At 37.0% G+C, this 18,683-nt stretch overlaps 1 protein-coding gene across 8 annotated transcripts in view; it reads right to left on the reverse strand.

The window, feature by feature from the left end:
• RABGAP1L (RAB GTPase activating protein 1 like) overlaps positions 1 to 18,683 on the reverse strand; it is a 443,815-nt gene that overhangs the window by 178,554 nt on the left and 246,578 nt on the right. For all 8 annotated transcript variants that reach the window (XM_081024862.1, XM_081024852.1, XM_081024863.1 and 5 more), the window contains exon 14: positions 13,716 to 13,829. In XM_081024862.1, coding sequence (XP_080880988.1) covers positions 13,716 to 13,829 — 114 coding nt within the window. The remainder of the gene's footprint in view (positions 1 to 13,715; positions 13,830 to 18,683) is intronic.

Below are 18,683 nucleotides of genomic sequence, written 5' to 3' on the forward strand. Positions count from 1 at the left end.
ATTTTCATGTACGTGTTAGCTCACATCAGGCTGCTGACTTTCTGTTGGGCTCTCTGCCACGACTTCACTGATCTTTCCACTTAAATGTGTGGGTCACTAGCACAGTGGGGTCCCCCAAAGAGGCGGTGCACTTTCTAAAGCAATTCCAGATGTCCCATTATCCCCAGGATTGTCTTTAGAAATTGGAGTGAAGAGATGCTCAGAGCACCTAAATTAATTTTAAAAGATCCTTTATGGTCTCATCAGACAAATGAGATCATGGAAGGCAGGCACGAAGGAAGGGAGAGGGTGGGACGGTCCTCCAGCTGACATGGGAGTTCTAATGAACCTGCGGCGGAAATCTCAATACTCCTGAATATGTAGTGCAGACCCCCTCATCTTACAGACAAAATAATCACCCTCTACAACCTCTAGAAGTCCTCAAACACCTTCTAAACTACTCGCCCACTTTCTAGAAGGCTGAAGGGTAAATAACGACTCTTCCCATCTATACCACTGGGTGAACCAGAAACACTTATCATTGCCTGCACGTTTTGCACCTGGTGAAGAGAGAGCCTCATGCCACATGTGCACTTACTATCAGGCGCTCTGCTATTCACCATCTTTAATAGCATTCTAACCCGACCGGCTGGTATAGAGCCAAAGAAACTCATTCACAGGAAATACACCACTCCTTGCAGAATAGCTATCATACCATTCAACTTAGTATGCATCTTACTCTTCAGAGGAAAGGAAATAATATATATATATGTATATATATATATATATATACATATACACACATGTATACATATATACATACATATATTCATATATACATACATATATACACATATATGTATATACTCTATAAGTCTAACCATATATGTGTGTGTGTATATATATACATATATATATATATATATATATATATATATACAGCTTAGTATACACTAACTAGTACTTCGAACTGCTGAGACTATAATTCGAACTGCTGAGACTATAATTAAAACAAAAAGATGCCCTGCACAAGTTTTTTAAGAGGATGAATTGGTTACAGTAAGCATGGCGTAGTAATCAAAGAGAAAAGAATAGGAATCAGTAAGCTTTTCCTATAAAAGTCAAAATAGTAAGTATGTTTGGCTTTGAGGGACACTTACATATCTGCTGCATGTTCTTTTTATTTTTAAACAACCCCCTAAAACATAAAAAGCATTCATAGCTCAAGGGCTGTACCAAAGCAGGCAGCATGTGCCATAATTTACCGACCTTTGATTTAGAACAAAGAATCATTCGGGTGCTTCCACACTTGTTTTGAAAAGACAAATACCCCAACTGTGCTGCTTGGGTCTTGTCCTGGACGTGTATCCCATCAAATGCTGTTCCTCACTTCAGTGAGGGGATTTCCATTTAATGTGCTAATAACTACAATGCATTAGGATTGTGGGAGGATAAAGATTGCCTCTGTCAGGGCCATGGTTATCGAAGATAACCAGGAATCATTACCATAGGGCGGGTCCGTATGGCCTCTCCCATATGCAAAGTGGGTCAGAGCACAGGGTCTAGAATTCTTTTTTTAACTTAAAAAAACCCAAAAACTTTACTGAAATATAACTTGTGTTTAAAGAAATGCATACATTTTAATTGCACAATTCCTTGAGTTGGGTCATCCCCATCATTCCAGAATATCCCTCATGCCTCTTTGCAGTCAAATCCCAGGCAACCATCGATCTGATTTTTATCACAATATATTATTAGCGTTGCATTTTTAAAGAATTTCGCATCAATGGAATCATAGAATAAATACTGTTGTGTGCCCCGCTTCTTTCACTCAGCAGCATGTTTCTGAGATCTTTCCATGCTGTTGCGGGTATCAGCATTCATTCCTTTTCATCGCTGAGTACTATTTCACTGCGTACACGTACCACAACTTGCTTATCCATTCTCCTGTTGACGGACACTTGTTTTTCCCCCCAGTTTTTGGCTAGTGTGAATAAAGCCGCTATGTATACACAAGGCTTTTGTAGACGTAGGTTTTCATTTTCTTTTGGTAAATACATAGGAGAGAATGCAGAAGGTCCAAGTGATAAGAATATGTTTACCTTCATAAGAAATGCCAAACTGTTTCCAGAATGGCTGTACAATTATTACACCCACCCAGCAAGTATGAGTACTCGTTGCTTCACGTCCTTGTCACTATTTGATATTGCCAGTCTCCTTCCTTTTATTAAATTCTATGTTTTTGTTTTTTTTGCTTTTTTAAGATTTTATGGGGGAAGGGGAACAGGACTTTATTGGGGAACAGTGTGTACTTCCAGGTCTTTTTTCCAAGTCAAGTTGTTGTCCTTTGAATTTAGTTGTGGAGGGTGCCGTTCAGCTTCAAGTTGTTGTCCTTTCAGTCTTAGTTGTGGAGGGCGCAGCTCAGCTCCAGGTCCAGTTGCTGTTTCTAGTTGCAGGGGGCTCAGCCCATCATCCCTTGCGGGAGTCGAGGAATCAAGCTGGCAACCTTGTGGTTGAGAGGATGCACTCCAACCAACTGAGCCGTCGGGGAGCTCAGCGGCAGCTCAGCTCAAGGTGCCGTGTTCAATCTTAGTTGCAGGGGGCGCTGCCCACCATCCCTTGCGGGATTCAAGGAGTTGAACCGGAAACCTTGTGGTCAAACCAGCAGCCTTCAGAGTTAGGAGCATGGAGCTCTAACCGCCTGAGCCACCGGACTGGCCCCCTAAATCCTATGGTTTTGACTTGCATTTTCCTGACGGCTAACGATGTAGAACATATTATCATGTGCTTTTAGGTAGTTGATATATATTATTTTGAGATTGTCTCTTCAAGTTCTTGTTTAATTAGGTTGTTCACCTTCTATTGTTGATTCACAGGAATTCTTAATACATTCTGTTTAAAAGTCCATTGTCAAACATATGCATTGCCCATATTTTCTCCCAACCTGTGGCCTACTTTTTCATTTTCTTAATGGTGCCTTTTGGAGTACTATTGCTCTCTTTCAATCTTCTTCTGTTAATGATAATATTATCACACTCTCTTGTAATTGAGTGAAAAATTCGATCATGGAGTCATTACCTAATGAATCTGAAAGGAGCTTTTCTTCATTATCACCAGTTTCCAGAGCTCTGCCTAATTTTAAAATTTGAAAGATGGATTAGCATTCTTTTACTTATTTAATTTTCTTTGATTTATAGTTATATTTCTGATTGTTTCATCTGTACTTTTATCCAGAGCTCATAGGTGTATGTCATTGTTAGGGGTTGGAAGAAGGATTATAAACAAAGAGAGAAGGAGCACAAAGTGACGAAAGGGGAAGGGTCTAATACTGTCCCTATGTGGAAGGTGCTCTGGCACTTCCTTTCCCATAAACAAGGAACTCTGAGATTCGCTGATGACAGAGAACGTCACATGAGTGCTGAGTAATTTTCAAGGCTTTCTCTTCCTAGTGAACGATGTCTAAGTTGAGGATTCCTTAAAACCGGATCTCCAAAAGTCAATCATTCTTCATCAACCCTGACACCATCCTGACAAGTGTTTGACACATTTATTCACACCATTTTTGACTAAGGGAAAAATGGATCCTTGGAGGAATGGCTAATTCTAGAGTTGGGGCAGAGAAATAAGCCTGGAATATTTTTTTTGAGCCAGAAAGCAAAGCAGTGCTCAAAGAATGATAGATTATGTCAAAAGAACACAGAAGGCAGCTTGAAGTCTCCCACTGTCCAACTGGAGACAATCTGAGCACCAAAACAAACAACGTAAGTAAGAGAAGATAATCCACTGAATAAAAGGAGAATTCATGGGTCCATTTGAATATGATAATAAATAGAAAGTCTGATGAGGAACAGGATATTTACATAGTTACAAATGATCTCACACAAAATACTTATTAGTTACGAAGAGAAAAAGAGTACTTTCATGGTGGAGAAGGCTGGTAAACAATCGTATTGATGTGATCAATGTGATCACCAGAAATAAAAAAACCGCAGCGGTGTGCTACCTGAAAGGAGTAAGCACAGATCTTGTCTTCTGTGTTATTCCTGCCGAAGATATAGAACCTGATTCTAACCATGAGGAAACAGCAGACAAACCCAAATTGAGGGCCAGTCTAAAAAACGACTGGCCTGTAATCTTCGCAAGTACCAAGGTCAAGAAAGAAAAGGAAAGGGTGAGAAACTGTTCTAGATGGAAAGAAATCAAGCTGCTATGACAACTAAATGAAATGTGTGATTCTGAACTAGATCCTTTTTCTATAAAGGACATTATCTGGGCAATTAGTGAGATCTGAATGAAGTCTAAAGCTTAGGTAGTAGCGATGTACCAACATTCTGCTCCTTATTTGGATGTCGTTAAAGTAGAATATTCTTGCTTGTGAAAAGACACCCTGAAGTACTTGAGGGTGACATAATGGCAGATCACTCTCCAGTAGTAGAGGAAACCAAATTCTGTACTTGCAACTTTCCTCTAAGTCTGAGATTGTTTAAACAATATGTAAAAATATGGAAACATACACACATGCATAGATAAATTTGACAGAATCATTTTGTCTGTTGACTCTGATAATAAAAAATTGGGGCTTTAAAAAGGGTTATTAAGTTTGTCCTATATGCTGGTAAAAAGGAGAGTATCAACATGAGCTCTAAAAATAAATTCACTAACATGAAATAATCTAAGCACTGGCAATGACAAACATAGAAGGCTAGATGGACAAATATTCACTCACAAAGCAATTTTCTTACCTAACATAGCTGGCAAAATTCCTAGATGTAAGTTTCCTTTTATATAACACTTCACACAAAAAAAAGGGCCTTGGCAACAATTCAAAACTGAACTGATATATGCAGTTTTTTTAAAAAAAAAGGACATGTAAAATAACTAGACTGCCATATCCTTTAAAAAAATTTTTTAATGTCTGTATTACAAGTAAACTACAATGTGATTATAGTAAATTACTCAGGATGTTTATTTTATATTCTTCGACTTTTGATTTGGAAAAAAAAGAGATGCAAAAAGGATTTCCATAAAATAAAGAAGAGCAACAGCCCTGCTCTTAAGGAGCTTAGTCTGAATAATTTTTATGAATAAAATTACTTTACAGAGAACAAAATGGTAAAAATAGAGAGCTTTTTTAGAGTTTATATACATGAAATTTTCATCTAAAATATCAGTATGGTGACCATGAAAATGCACCACTCAAATCTCCAAAAGCAGGTAACATAACTGACCAAGGGTCCCAACTGCTGTGCTCTGAAATTCATCCCTACATTTGCACCATGGGCTGCTCCCAGCCAATGACTGAGCACAGTGAGACTCCTAAGGCTCAACCCCGGGGAGACCTGGGACCTCACACACTCTGACTGAGGACTCCCCACCAGTCTTGCTAAACTTTCCTAGGGGTGCACTATGGTCTAAGATACTTCTACTTTTCCTCTCCTCTCCTCTCCTGTCCTCTCCTTTCTTCTCTTCTCCTCTCCCCCTCCCCTCCTCTCCCCTCCCCTCCTCTGCCCTCCCCTCCTCGGGTTCAGACCAGCACCAGGGTCCATGGCTCTCCCAGCTTCCTCCCCATTTTCTCTTATAGGCATTTCCCCGGATATATTTCCTGTGTTGGTAGCAGGCTTCTTAGAGAACCTGGACTAGCACAGTCAGTTTCATCAAGCAGACCATCCAGTTATAGTGACACTGTGTAACCAGTACCATACTCTGCTCTCTGAGACAAAGAGAAAAAATGTCAGACATAGCCTTTTCCCTCAAAGCCTGAACATACTGCAGAAAAGACTTAAATGGGACTAATGAGACAATGTTCGAAACATGATCCACAATAATAATCTAAATTTTATAGAGTACTTTCAATCTGTAAATTACTGTGGGTAGAAGTGGGTAGGACAAGCTTCACACGGAAAGTGGGCAACTAAGATCTGGACAGATGGGAAGGAGGAGGAAAGCAATTCAGATTCACACCCTTCCTAGGTCTTAAAAAGATGCAAGAAGAGGTCTGGTTAAGAAGGAGGCTGCAAACTTATAAAGATACTGCCAACTGCCTCCCAATTAGTAAACAGGAAATAAGTCCCCATAATTCCATAACTAATCCACTCAAAAATAACCGAGAGTTTATCATTTAGCATATTTAAGGCATTTGAACCTAGTATAGAAATAGATCCCTATGTTGTTAAAAATCATAAATTCAGGAGGCACCACGTAGCATTTTATTTGAAGTTTCCTTGTGTTCTGTCCTTGCAGGTTAGTTTTGTTTTTCCTTTTCCCTCTATTTTAAAAAGTACTCTTCCTCAAAGAGTAATGTTTTCTGAAAAGAGGAACTCTAGTCAAACCCACAGGATAAATACTAATCCCTGTATTCTGATTTTATACATTTTTACATAATCCCACCCTTTCTTTTCTTTATGCTAATAATGGTGTGATGGCTTCAATTAACCTTTCAGTTCAAAGACTACAGGATCCAGAGAATCTACAAAGCTATTTCAAGAAAAGCTCTTACAGGAGCAAGCATGTAAAGAAATTTTAAAAATCTCCTCAGATACTCTTAAAAGCATCAAAATCGTTCATTCTCTTTCCAGGACTCCAGCTTCATAAACCTGACCTTTTCACTGTTACAGTTTCAAAAGAAAAATCCATATTTAAAATAAGATTTTATCTTCTTAGTGGAGTTCTGACTCAGAAAGTCTATTCTATTAATATATATATATCAAAGAGGACCAAAAAATTAAAACCTAAAAATAATCCGTCAGTGACACTAACAAATAAAAAAAAATTGTTTTAGAAATGTATTGTAAGCAAAAGCTAAGCACATTATGGGAGCTAAGTAATATCTCACAGAAGGGGGAATTTTGGAAAGAGCGGCCTGCAAGAATACTAAGAATAACTAAGCAGAGATTTCAATGGTCTCACAGTGTCAGGGATACAAAAATTGCAGGGTGGGGCCCGTGCAAGAAGAAGGTCTTTAGTAAATGCTTTGGTGTTTCAGTTGAGATCCTGGAAGGGCCTCACCCTCTAAGCAAGACAAAGTCAAACCTGAGTCACAGGGATCCACCATACAGGGGAGCACTGAATGTATTCTGGAATAAAATAGCATCATCCAAAGCCTTTATCATTTTTAATACACAAGATCCAGAAGTCTATTAAAAACAATCAAACATGAAAGAAAACATGAGCAAGTACATAAAAATTCAGAGATAAGAGCCAAGAGTATATTAATAGGTAATTAGATGTTTAAATGAAATAATAAAAACAAGAGCAGATTTCAATGAAATAGAAAGAAAACTTATAATAAATACAATCAACAAAGTCAAAAGTTGGCTCTTCAAAACCCTAATAAAATTGATAAAATATCAATTCAATGCAATACCAATCAAAATCCTCAAAGGTGTTTTCTTCCCTCAAAAACTGCCAAGCTGATTCTGAAATATGGAATGACAAAAGGCCAAGGTACTGAAAACAACTTGGATGCAGAACAAAGTTGTACAAGATTATCACGACAAGATAATAAAACTTATTGTAAAGCTACTGTAATTGTAACTATAATGGTATTAGTACAAAAATAGAAATAGATCAATGGAATAGAATGGTCCAGAAATGAAAACAGGATTTCAAAGAGATACATGTACTCCCATGTTTACCGCACCATTATTCACAATAGCCAAGATATGGAAAAAACCTTGAATGCCCACCAATGGAAGAACGGATTTTAAAAAATGGGGTATATATTTATAATGGAATATTATTCAGCCTTGAGAAAGGAGGAAATCCTGCCATTTGAGACAACATGGATGGAACTTGAGCATATTATGCTAAGTGAAATAAGTCAGAGAAATACAAATACTGTATGATATCATTTATATGTGGAATCTTAAAAAAAAAAAACATCAAACTTATAAAAGAGTGTAAAATGGTGTTTAACCGGGGGCAGTGGGGGTGTAGGGAGAGAAGACTGACGTTCATTAAGAGTACAACGTGCAATGAGTGAGAAGCCACAGAGAGCTAATGCACAGTGTAACTTGCTAATAAGACACTAAAACTTAATTATCTCAACCACTAAAGATAGGATAATTATGTAATATGATAGAGGTACAAAATATTGCTACAATCATATTGCAAAATATAAATGTATCAAATTAACACACTGTAAGCCTTAAATTTACAGTTTTATATGTCAAATATATTCAGTAATAAATAAGTAAATAATCCAGAATTGAAAAAAAAAAAAAAAAGAATGGTCCCAATATAGACCCACATATACATGAATCGGATGTATGACAAGGCTGCTGCAACAGTGAGGGAAAGAATGGTTGTTTAAAAATAATGCTGGATAAAAATAAATAAATAAATAAATAAATAATGCTGGATCAATTAGAGATACATATGAAAAGAAATGAAACTTCACTTCCACCTCATACAAAAATAAACTAGATGGAACATAATCTTCGATATAAAAAGCAAAAGAATAAAATTTCTAGATTACCTCAGAGAATATTTTCATGACTTTGGTTAGGCGAATATTTCTTAACCATAAAGGAAAATATTAATGAATTGGGCCTTGTTAAAACTAATAGCTTCTGTTCATCAAAAGATACCATTAATAGCATGAAAAAGCTATTGAGAAGACATTTGAATATATCTATGTATTTTATATATGTATATGTATATATATATATATAAAAAACAGGATTCATACCCAGGATATAGAAAAAAACTCCTATAAAACAGTAATAAGAGAAAACCCAACTGCAAAAATAAGCAAAGGACAAAGAGGGTTGTCATGAAAGAGGAGATCCTAACAGACGATAAGCATATGAGAAGGTGCTCAATCTCGATGGTCCAAGGGAAATGCATATGGAACCACAGTGAGATACCACTACACATTCACCAAAATGGTTTAAATTTAAGTTTACCAACTGTTAGTGAAAATATGGAACAACTGGAATTCTTATACCCTGTTGGTTGAAATCTAAATGGTAAAACTTTGGTAACCTTTTTGGCAATATCTATTGAATGTGAACATGTCCATATCCTTTGACCCAGAAATTCATTCCCAGTGTATACCTAATGGAAATGCAGATGTGCACCAAAGCATTATCAATACAAGAGTGTACAAACTATCATTATTCATAACTGAAAACAACCCAAATGCCCACCAAGAGTAGAAAAGATATGTTGCGATACAGTCATACCGTGGACTATTACGCAGCGATGAAAACACACTATCATTATATATAAAAGAACATGGATAAACCTCATAGACAATGGGAACAACAACAACAAAACATACACTCCATATTGTGTGAGTCAATTTTTTCAAGTTCGAAAAGAGGTATATGGTAATGGGTATCAGTATAGTGGTTACCTTTGGGGGAGCTAATTGCTGGCAGGGGAAATAAGGGAGGCTTCTAGAGTTCTAGTAAAATTCTAGATCTTTATCCTATAGTAATTACACAGACGTGTTCACTTGGTAAAATTCACTGAGTTACACCCTCAATATTCACGCACTTTGCTATATGTGCATTAAATGTTATACTTATTAAAGTTTTTTTAATGGTAGCAGTGAGATCTCAGGTGATTTTAAGGAAACTATTCTTTACAAAGATGAAGGCCTAATATGGATGGATTTTGGAGGTATTATGCTAAATGAAATTAGTCAAGACAAATATCGTACGATCTCACTTCTATGTTCAATCTAAAGACAAAAACAAACCAAATAAAACCCACTCACAACACCAAACTCACAGGAAAATAGATCATACTGGTAGTTATCAGAGGTGGCGGGGGGGCAGGGGGAGGATGAATTGGAGGAAAGTGGTCAAAACGTACAGACTTACAGTTATAAGATATGTAAGTACTAGGGATGTAATATACAACATGATGATCATAACACAATATAAAGGAAAGTTGTTTAGAGAGCAGATCCCAACTCATCAAAAGGAGTTATCGAAAAGTAAATCACTAAATGCACTCCATTTCATGAGTGCCTGAAACACACATCCAAACACAACAACACAAAGCTAGGTAACGTCTTCAAAGTTAAACCACACTCCCTCATAACTCCGGTACTGAGAGACAGAGCTTATACTTGACATAGGAATTCATTTTTAAAATCTGCATGCATCTGTTATATTTTAGGAAAAATTTTAAAACAACACTTAGAATCATAGCAAATTGGACTTGGAATAATTTTATTAGACCCCATATTCTTACTGAGGAGGAAGTCCAAAAAGTGATTTTCCCAAAGTGTTAGATGTGCTTAAGGGAAGAATCAAGATCAGAACCAGATCTCCTGATGTTCAGTCCTTTAAACTGAGCCAACCTGTTTCCCAACTAAAATAGATTTTATGTCATATGTAAATCAGAAAAGTGCTAAAGATACCTGGGGTAGTAGCTTATTGTCCTCCTTTCAAGGACACTATTTAAAAATATGTTATTGAAAGACAGGGGAGCCCAAACCTTTATATTTTCGGAATCCTATGAATTCTACTATTTTACTTTCAGTTCAATGTCTACACATAAATTTATGACAACAGAAGAATCTTTGAACCATATCGATTTTCTCCTACTTTGAAAGTGATATTGAGAGGCAAAAACTGAAATTGACAGGGCCATTAAAACATGACAGCAAGTTTTTAACAGTCTTCCCTCGAATCTGACAGTTCAGGTCATTTCTCATTTCACCAGAGCCAGAGAAAACTACAAAGTTAGACTCTGGTATCCTTGAAATCAGAGTTGATTTCAGCACTTATTCTAATTGAAATTTTCTTAATTTCTGTCTCAATTTAAGAGCACAGTATGTTGTATTTCTAGTATAAGCTCCACTGATGAGGAACTATCAGAAATAAATGAGGTAATAAATGTGAAAGTGCTCTGTAAATTTGAAGTGATTATAACACATGGAAGACAATGTATAAAAACTAAAGGTCTACAAATGTGTTGTTGATGTAAGAAGCACCATTCTTACGGGTAAATCACTAGATGCATTTCCCTTACAACCAGGAGCAAGACAAGGACGTCTACTATCACTGCTTCATTTTAACACTATAATGGAGGTTCTGGCCAGTGCAGTATGACAAGAAAAAGATTAAGAAAAAAAAAAAAGAAGAAGAAGAAAGAAAGAAAAAGAGTAAAAATTAGTAAATAAGAAGCAAAAGTGTTCTTATTTACAAATGATGTCACAAAGTAGCTGATTTAAGATCAAGACATTATTCATGTTTATTCAGTTAGGTGCAAAGTATCCAGAATAGAAACTCGAAGATATACTGCTGAGCATGTGAGGTATGATGTTGGATATTATTCTAAAACTTAAAACGATAGAACAGGAAGACCATACTTAGTGTCCTTCAAGTCACACATAGTAGCTTTTGGGGATATGGGATGATCATAAAATGAAAGACTATGGTCCCAGATGAATACAAAAAGCATAGGACAGTGGGAGCACAAAGTTGAGAAGAATATCCAATTCTAAGTTACTCCTAAGTTTGCTGTACTGTTGGTGAGCTACCCCACTCCAGGCTTCCGCGCATGAGCACCTAATGAGTCAGAAGACCAGGTCAGAAAGGCACTGTGTCCATTAAAGCCCAAGCGGCCCGCCTGGGAGGACCCAGCAGGTTTGGTTTCTCCCCCATTTTCTGATCTATTCATCTCTGCTCTCCTCCATCAGCAAAGACTGTTGTAAACTTATGTTTAGGTAACTTATATTTTAGTACAATGTTACAAGCTTTAGCAACTTTTATTTACTATAGTGTATTTTGAAATGCTTTTAATATGATTCTTCGGTTTTCTGCATTTTCACAAAATCTAGTGCCCTTTATTCAGCAGTTAGAAAGTACCTTAGGTTTACATTTTTTACCCAGAAAAAGCTTTAAAACTGTATACATATATATGTAAAATGGCTACCCAAGCTGTGTGAATTACTAATGAATATGTTCCACTCAATTCAAGGTTGGATCATTAACCTGCAATATCAAAACAAGGAATATTAACTACTTAAATGTACCAACTATTTAAGTTTTACCTTTGTGTTTAGCAATGTTTCATCTATTTCCCTCTAAATATTACATAATGAGGCAAATACTGTTTTACTACCATGGAGCAAAACTGTAAGTCAGAGCCTGTGAGCACATAGAACCATCTGTTTAGTCATGTGAAAAAATATCTAGCATCAATCGGAGAAAAATTGAGGGAAAAGTCACTCATTGGCTGAAAGTACACTCAATTCTAGGGGAAAAATGTGACTCCATATACCATAAGCCAGACACTTCTATATAAACTTAAAAACTACATAAATTTTGATAGCCTCCTTATACAAGTCAGAAGCTAATTAGCCTGTAGAATTTCAAAACAGGTAGAAACTTTTTTAAATTATAACTTTTTCCTTTTATAAGCAGGTAATAAATATATCATGCATTTTTGTGCTGTTTGATGGATTTGGGCATTTTTAAAACTAGATGATGTATCACTCCAGAAATCAGTATACTCTCAGAGTGTCAGTTATTTATGCATTTCTAGCTCTGAATGATATATCCATATAAAAATAGTTTCTTATCAATGTATATATTTTAAAAATCCTCCAAAATGGCTACATCAAAAAAAAAGGAAAAGAGAAGACAGGAGTGGGCAGAAGGCTAAGCCACAAACATGCAAGAAGGACTTTAATGGAAGCTGAGCCCTTTGCAGAATTAAACGTCAATCCTACTTGGTCAACATACACAGGCAAGTGCTTTTTAAAGTGCCATTTCCATATCCAAAAATAGTATATATAAAATGACACTGATATGTGAGTATACATCTGCTTACCTACTGGCTAATCTTTGCTATTCAAAAGGCTAAATTTGATTATTTAGGAGCTGGTTACCTAACTTACAAATTAGCCACGGTGTTTGCTTTCCCTTCATATTATTACAGGATCCCCGTGTGTTCATTAATAATCTACTGGCTTGGTAGCTGAGGACACTGTTCAGTCAACCCACCACTCTTTGTAGGGCAACTGAAGTTTGGGGATAAAGAGCAAAACCTTGTTTAATGGATTTGGTGATTTTGAGTCTTTGGCCTCAATTAGCATTGAAAATACGAGTTAACCATATATAATGCTTTGAAAAGTCATTCTGCGTTTCTGTTAGAACCCTGTTTATGAACACTGGCAAGCTCTCTGCTGTTGTTGATACATTCTGCATTATGTCACATCGTACACCTCTGTGTAGTTTTTAGGTCCCATTTTGAAATCTTTCTTCGCCCTCATTATTAGTAGGCCTGGAAGAAGACTGTTTTCCTGATTTTCCTTAAATATGCTCTGCTCGGATACAAAAGTTTCTGTCTCTGTCAGTGGCAGCGAGTCATCAGATTATTAATTTCTCTAGTGCCACGCTGCTTCTTATTCTCGCCTATTGTCAAAAAGTTGAGACAACTGTCACATTATCTTGTCAGCAGGGCAGAGTCATCGGGAGGCCTCCGAACCTTGACTGCAGTCGCCTGAGAGGACCGTCTGTTCCTTTCCCATTAGTGGCAGAGCCAAACTCAGGCCATCCTGTGCCTTCTGCCTCACAAGGAGGCACGGAACACGCAGCCAAAATGTCACTTTTAGGAGCCAGGTTGTGTAAGTGTAAAGCAGAGAACACGGCACAGTGCAAATAAGAAATGAAGACAGAAAAAAAATCTGAAAGTCTTGAAGATGCGTTTCTAAACTACAGCCTTGTAAAATACATGAGGAAAAACGACAGGGGTGTGTGGGGGGGTGGTACCTTGCAGATCTTGTAGAGCGATTCCTGGCCATCTCCTCCGGTATCCTTAAAGTAATCATGTGCAGGAAACGTACGATGAATATCTCGAGTAATAACACTCTCCTGGGCTGAGTCCTGAAAAAGAGAAAATTTAAATGTCTTTTCAATTATGAAAACTAATATACATACATGGTAAAAAAAAAATTCAAACAGCACATAAAATGTATGCCCCCCGCCCCCCGACTGTCTTCCATCCCAAACCCACAGTCCCATTCACCAGAGGTAAGTGCTAACCGATAGTTTCTTTTTTCTTTTGTTTTCTTTTGAGTTCAAGTTTATTGGGGTGACAATGGTTAGTAAAGTTACATAGGTTTCAGGTGTACAATTCTGTATTACATCATCTATAAATCCCACTGTGTGTTCACCACCCAGAGTCAGTTCTCCTTCAGTCATCATATATCTGATCTCCTTTACCCTCATCTATCACCCCTCTCCCCCCTTACCCTCTGGTAACCACTAAGCTATTGTCTGTGCGATAGTTTCCTTAGCATCCTTTCATCTATTTATCTACAGGCGTGTGAATGCATATTTATGTGAGGTGAGAAGACAGAGGGGAGTTGTATACATACATCTCCATCCTTTGCTTTTTGAAGCAAACTATCTTCTCCATTCATGTACTAGGATAACTTATAGAATACTCCTTATCAATACCTGCAAATGTATTTCATTCTACTTAAGGACAGTTATTAGAAAGAATGAGGTACATCTGGATCTGGATATATCATAATTTATTTAATATTCTCCTAATAATGATTTTTTTTGCATTTTCCTATTTATATTACAAATAATATCACTAGGAACGTTTTCATCCATGCATGTTCAAGAATAGGTTCCTAGAGGCAGAATTGCTAGGTCAAGAGAATGAACATTTCCATTTTTGATAAAGGTACTTCCTTCCAGAGTTGTTATACCCATAGGTAGTCCAAACAATGGTAAGAGTATGTGTTTCTCTACACCTGCTCAAAACCACATTATCTAACTTTTTGATCATCGGATAACTGAAAACTCACACCACAGTAATTTAAAAAATAAAAACATTATCAATCTCTTCCCCCGATAGGTTAATTACCCAACTTACTCCAGAAAATAAAACAGCCCCAAACTACTATATTAAGATGACATATGCTTTAAAGATAAATCTAGAGAAGTTGTTCAGACAGATTCACAATCCAAAAGCTCAAAATTGAGTAAAATTCTAAACCTTACAAAAACGATTCATCATTCACTTGATTTTATTTTATTTCTATAAAGGTTGTTTGTTTTATCTGTTTAAATGTCAAGAAAACAGGATGGGACTGCTTCTAGCAACCCTGATGATGGAAATATTCTGCACAATGTAAGAAAGCATCAATGACTACTACTGCAAATTGAAAATATTGTTTAAATGGAGTATTACTCAGCCATGAAAAAGAATGAAATCTTACCATTTGCAATGATATGGATGGACCTAAAGAACATTATGCTAAGTGAAACAAGTCAGACAGAGAAACACAAATACCATATGATCTCACTTATATGTGGAATCTAAAGAATAGAATAAATGAACTAATCAGAAAAACTCTCAGAGACATAGAGGAAAAACTGAGGGTTGCTAGAAGGGAGAGGGGGGTGGGGATAAGGGGGAAGGTGAGGGGATTAGAAAGCACAGTCGGTAACCACAAGATGGCCACGGGGATATGAAAGTCAATTTGGGGAATATAATCAATAATGTTGTAAAGGTTTTGTAGGGTGTCCGATGGACGCTTGCCTTATTAGGGAGACCACCTCAGAGATGGTGTAGATGCCTGATCACTGCACTGTACACCTGAAGCTGAAGCTGAACAATAATGAATGTCAACTATAACTTTATATATACATATAATATATATATATGGTGTATATATATATTCACAAGAAGCAGAGTACAGCATTAGAAATAGAGACAGTGGAAATGTAACGGCTCTATGTGATGTCAGAGGGATAGTAGATTGGAGGAGAGGGGTTATCACTTTCTGAGGGCTATAAATCATAACTATCTAAATATTACAGTGTTTTGTACACATGAAACTAAAAACAAAGAAAATATTGTTTGATGTCTTGCTTCCATAAAAATTTGAACAAATAGTCTCTTTCAGTTAAAATCAAGAAAGGACAAACATGTTTAATATCCGAGTTACTTTAATGTATGCTACTCCCTTTCTCTCTGTAGCTGAGAAATATATAAGAAGGAAGTAGCTGATTAGCTCTGTGTTAAGTCAGGGTCTTCTCCTGCTGCCTGTTTTATTTCAGCTGCCATTTCATGCTGGGTAGTAATTAGATCTTATATCATGTAGAGAAAGGACACAAACTGCAAAGTTCCACATTTGCTAGCAAACACCAAACATATTGCAAATCAGCCCAGAGAAAATTCTGATGGCGTATGGGAGCGGAATACTGGAGCTGAATAAAAATGAAACCTCCAAAAATTACCGTAAGTTAAAGAAAAGAACACGTAGAAAGTTTACATTTAATAAGGTAAATGGAGCTTCTAATGATAATGGTAAAGCATATTTTGGGGTGAGGTGGGCGTATAGAACAAGGCAAACATAAAGGGAATGTACAAAGAGATACACTATGAAATGATGTTTTATCTGCTCTGGTGTGGAGTGTATGCAGAACAATCTGGTACCAGGGAGAAGAAAATATTCACTGCCCATGTTTTCTCCAAGGGAATGTTCTCTTTCATACAGTAATAGTTTCTACTTACAAACTATTTGAAAAGATGACCAATAAAAATGGTACTACTGCCATTGCTGAACTATTTCAGGGGCTAACAACTGCCAAGTGGTTCACAGGATAACTCTTTTTGCACTTTTCAAGACTTTAGGGGAGAGAAATCATTGGACTATATCCCTAGAAACTGCCTACTCATATGGCATCATGCTGTGTTTAAACAGTACCAACAGTCTGATTCAGAGAAAGGAAAACTGATCAAAATTTTCTAGAAAGTAACTTTGCGTAATACTAATTTTTTTCCATGCATATTTGAATCTTCCTTGTTCGTTTGTTTAAAAAGTAAAGAGGCAAAAATCAAATGAAAATAAAAATCAGAAATGTTTCCTTACTGAATAAACTTTCCCTTCTTAGGATTACTTTTAAATGCTTTCTACACTTGTGTTTCTAGCGTTTTCTTCCTACATATTGATCTCAGATGGCTAAGGGAAAAAACTCTTGAACTTCACTTTGTAGACTAAGCTATTTTGCGACATCATCCATTGATTCCTGTCACATAAGTGAAGGTCAACAGGTACACTAGACTCTAATAAACAGACTAATATGAATTAAATTGTGCACGAGACTAAATAATCTTGTTTTGAAACGAAAGCTAAACTTAATCACCTCCCAATCAGCCATACTGTTGCGAATAGGGACAGTATATATTTCAGGAACCTACACCTAATCCCCCACATTCATTCACTCACTCACTCATTCAAGAAACATTCGAGTCAGGGAGTCACCAAACCTAACACTCCGTAAAAGAAGGATAAAACAATGGTTCTCTTCAATATTAACTCCTTTCTTTTTAGAGTTATTCCAATTACAGTTGTCGATTTTTACAAGAAATAAAATGAACAGAGAAGAACAAGAAAGAGGCCATACAAGTATCTGGATTTAAAAGGTTTCATATGAAAGCCATGTTTGTTTGTTTGTTCTTACAATGACTAAAAATATTTTATAGCACAACCAAAACTGGTATGAGGTCATTTTCTCAGAGGGTCCCCATAAGCAGAGACGCCTCAAGTCCTGCCAACCATCTTCAAAATGAGAAGAGGAAAGTCCTTCCCTCTGGGCAGCCACTTCACCAACATCTAGACTCACAGTTTCACCCAGTATTTACTTCCCAGTACAAGCAGTTTGCGTCCTGATCCTCAGGCCAGCAGGGTGGGGTAGTGGCCTTGGATCCAGACAAACTCATTGCTTCTATAGCTGGCTACTCTACTTAATACCTACAGAAACTTCATTTTCCTCATCTGTAAAATGGGATAATACGAAATTCATGTCGCTTAGAATAAAATAATGCGTGTATAGTGCTTAGCACACTGCCTGGTATAAAATGAGTACTCACCAAGTAAATAAATAAAAATAATAATTATTATTTCTCCTTCTCCTCAAGAATCCCATTTAACTTTAAATATTTTGGTGAACATATATTTTAGACGTCCTTCCGCATTTATACTTTAAATAATAAGCAATTGTTTTTCTTGGGATATCATGAACATTATGATTACAAAAGCAATTCCTGTCGAGTTTTCAGCATGACGATGTATGAACGCATACACACCCTGATCTGAATTTCTTATCATGTACCTTATGTGTCCTAAGTTATCCTTCTTTCTATTTATTCGTGATAAAGGCAAAAGTGAACAATTATTTGGACGAAGTGATGTTTTTATGAACTGATCCCCACTCTGGCCCCAGCTTTGCATGTATCCATGGAACAAAGATGTCCACGGGTACGTCCAGGAGGAGGGTGGGAAGGACAGGGTAGAGTGGAAGCTAAATTTGTCAGAGGTGCTACCACTTTCATCACTTCAGAATTTAGTTTCAGAGGATCAAGGAGGGGTTGAAGTCATGGTTACTGAGAGGACAGATGCCACTGTCACTCTCGCATGCCTCCCTTCTGGACCATCACCACCAAGAATGGAACTGGTAGGCAAAGTCATTGAGATCCTCTTCTGTTCTGCCTGAGGAGGGGTCAGGTTGGGCCACACACAAAAGCTGACTCAGACCAGAAACAGGGAGCAGTAGCGAGAGGTGTGGAAGAAAGTCTTAAAAGTTGAATTTTATCACCCCCCCCCCCACCGCAGCTCTGAGAGAACCACCACACAGAAACTAAATTTCTATGTAGTTTACCTTTCAAGGATTTTCTTTCATTTCCAAACCACTAAGTCATAAGACGAAACATCTCCA

The sequence above is a fragment of the Rhinolophus hipposideros genome (assembly GCF_964194185.1).
Source record: "Rhinolophus hipposideros genome assembly, chromosome: 19".
NCBI classification, from domain to species: Eukaryota; Metazoa; Chordata; class Mammalia; order Chiroptera; family Rhinolophidae; genus Rhinolophus; species Rhinolophus hipposideros.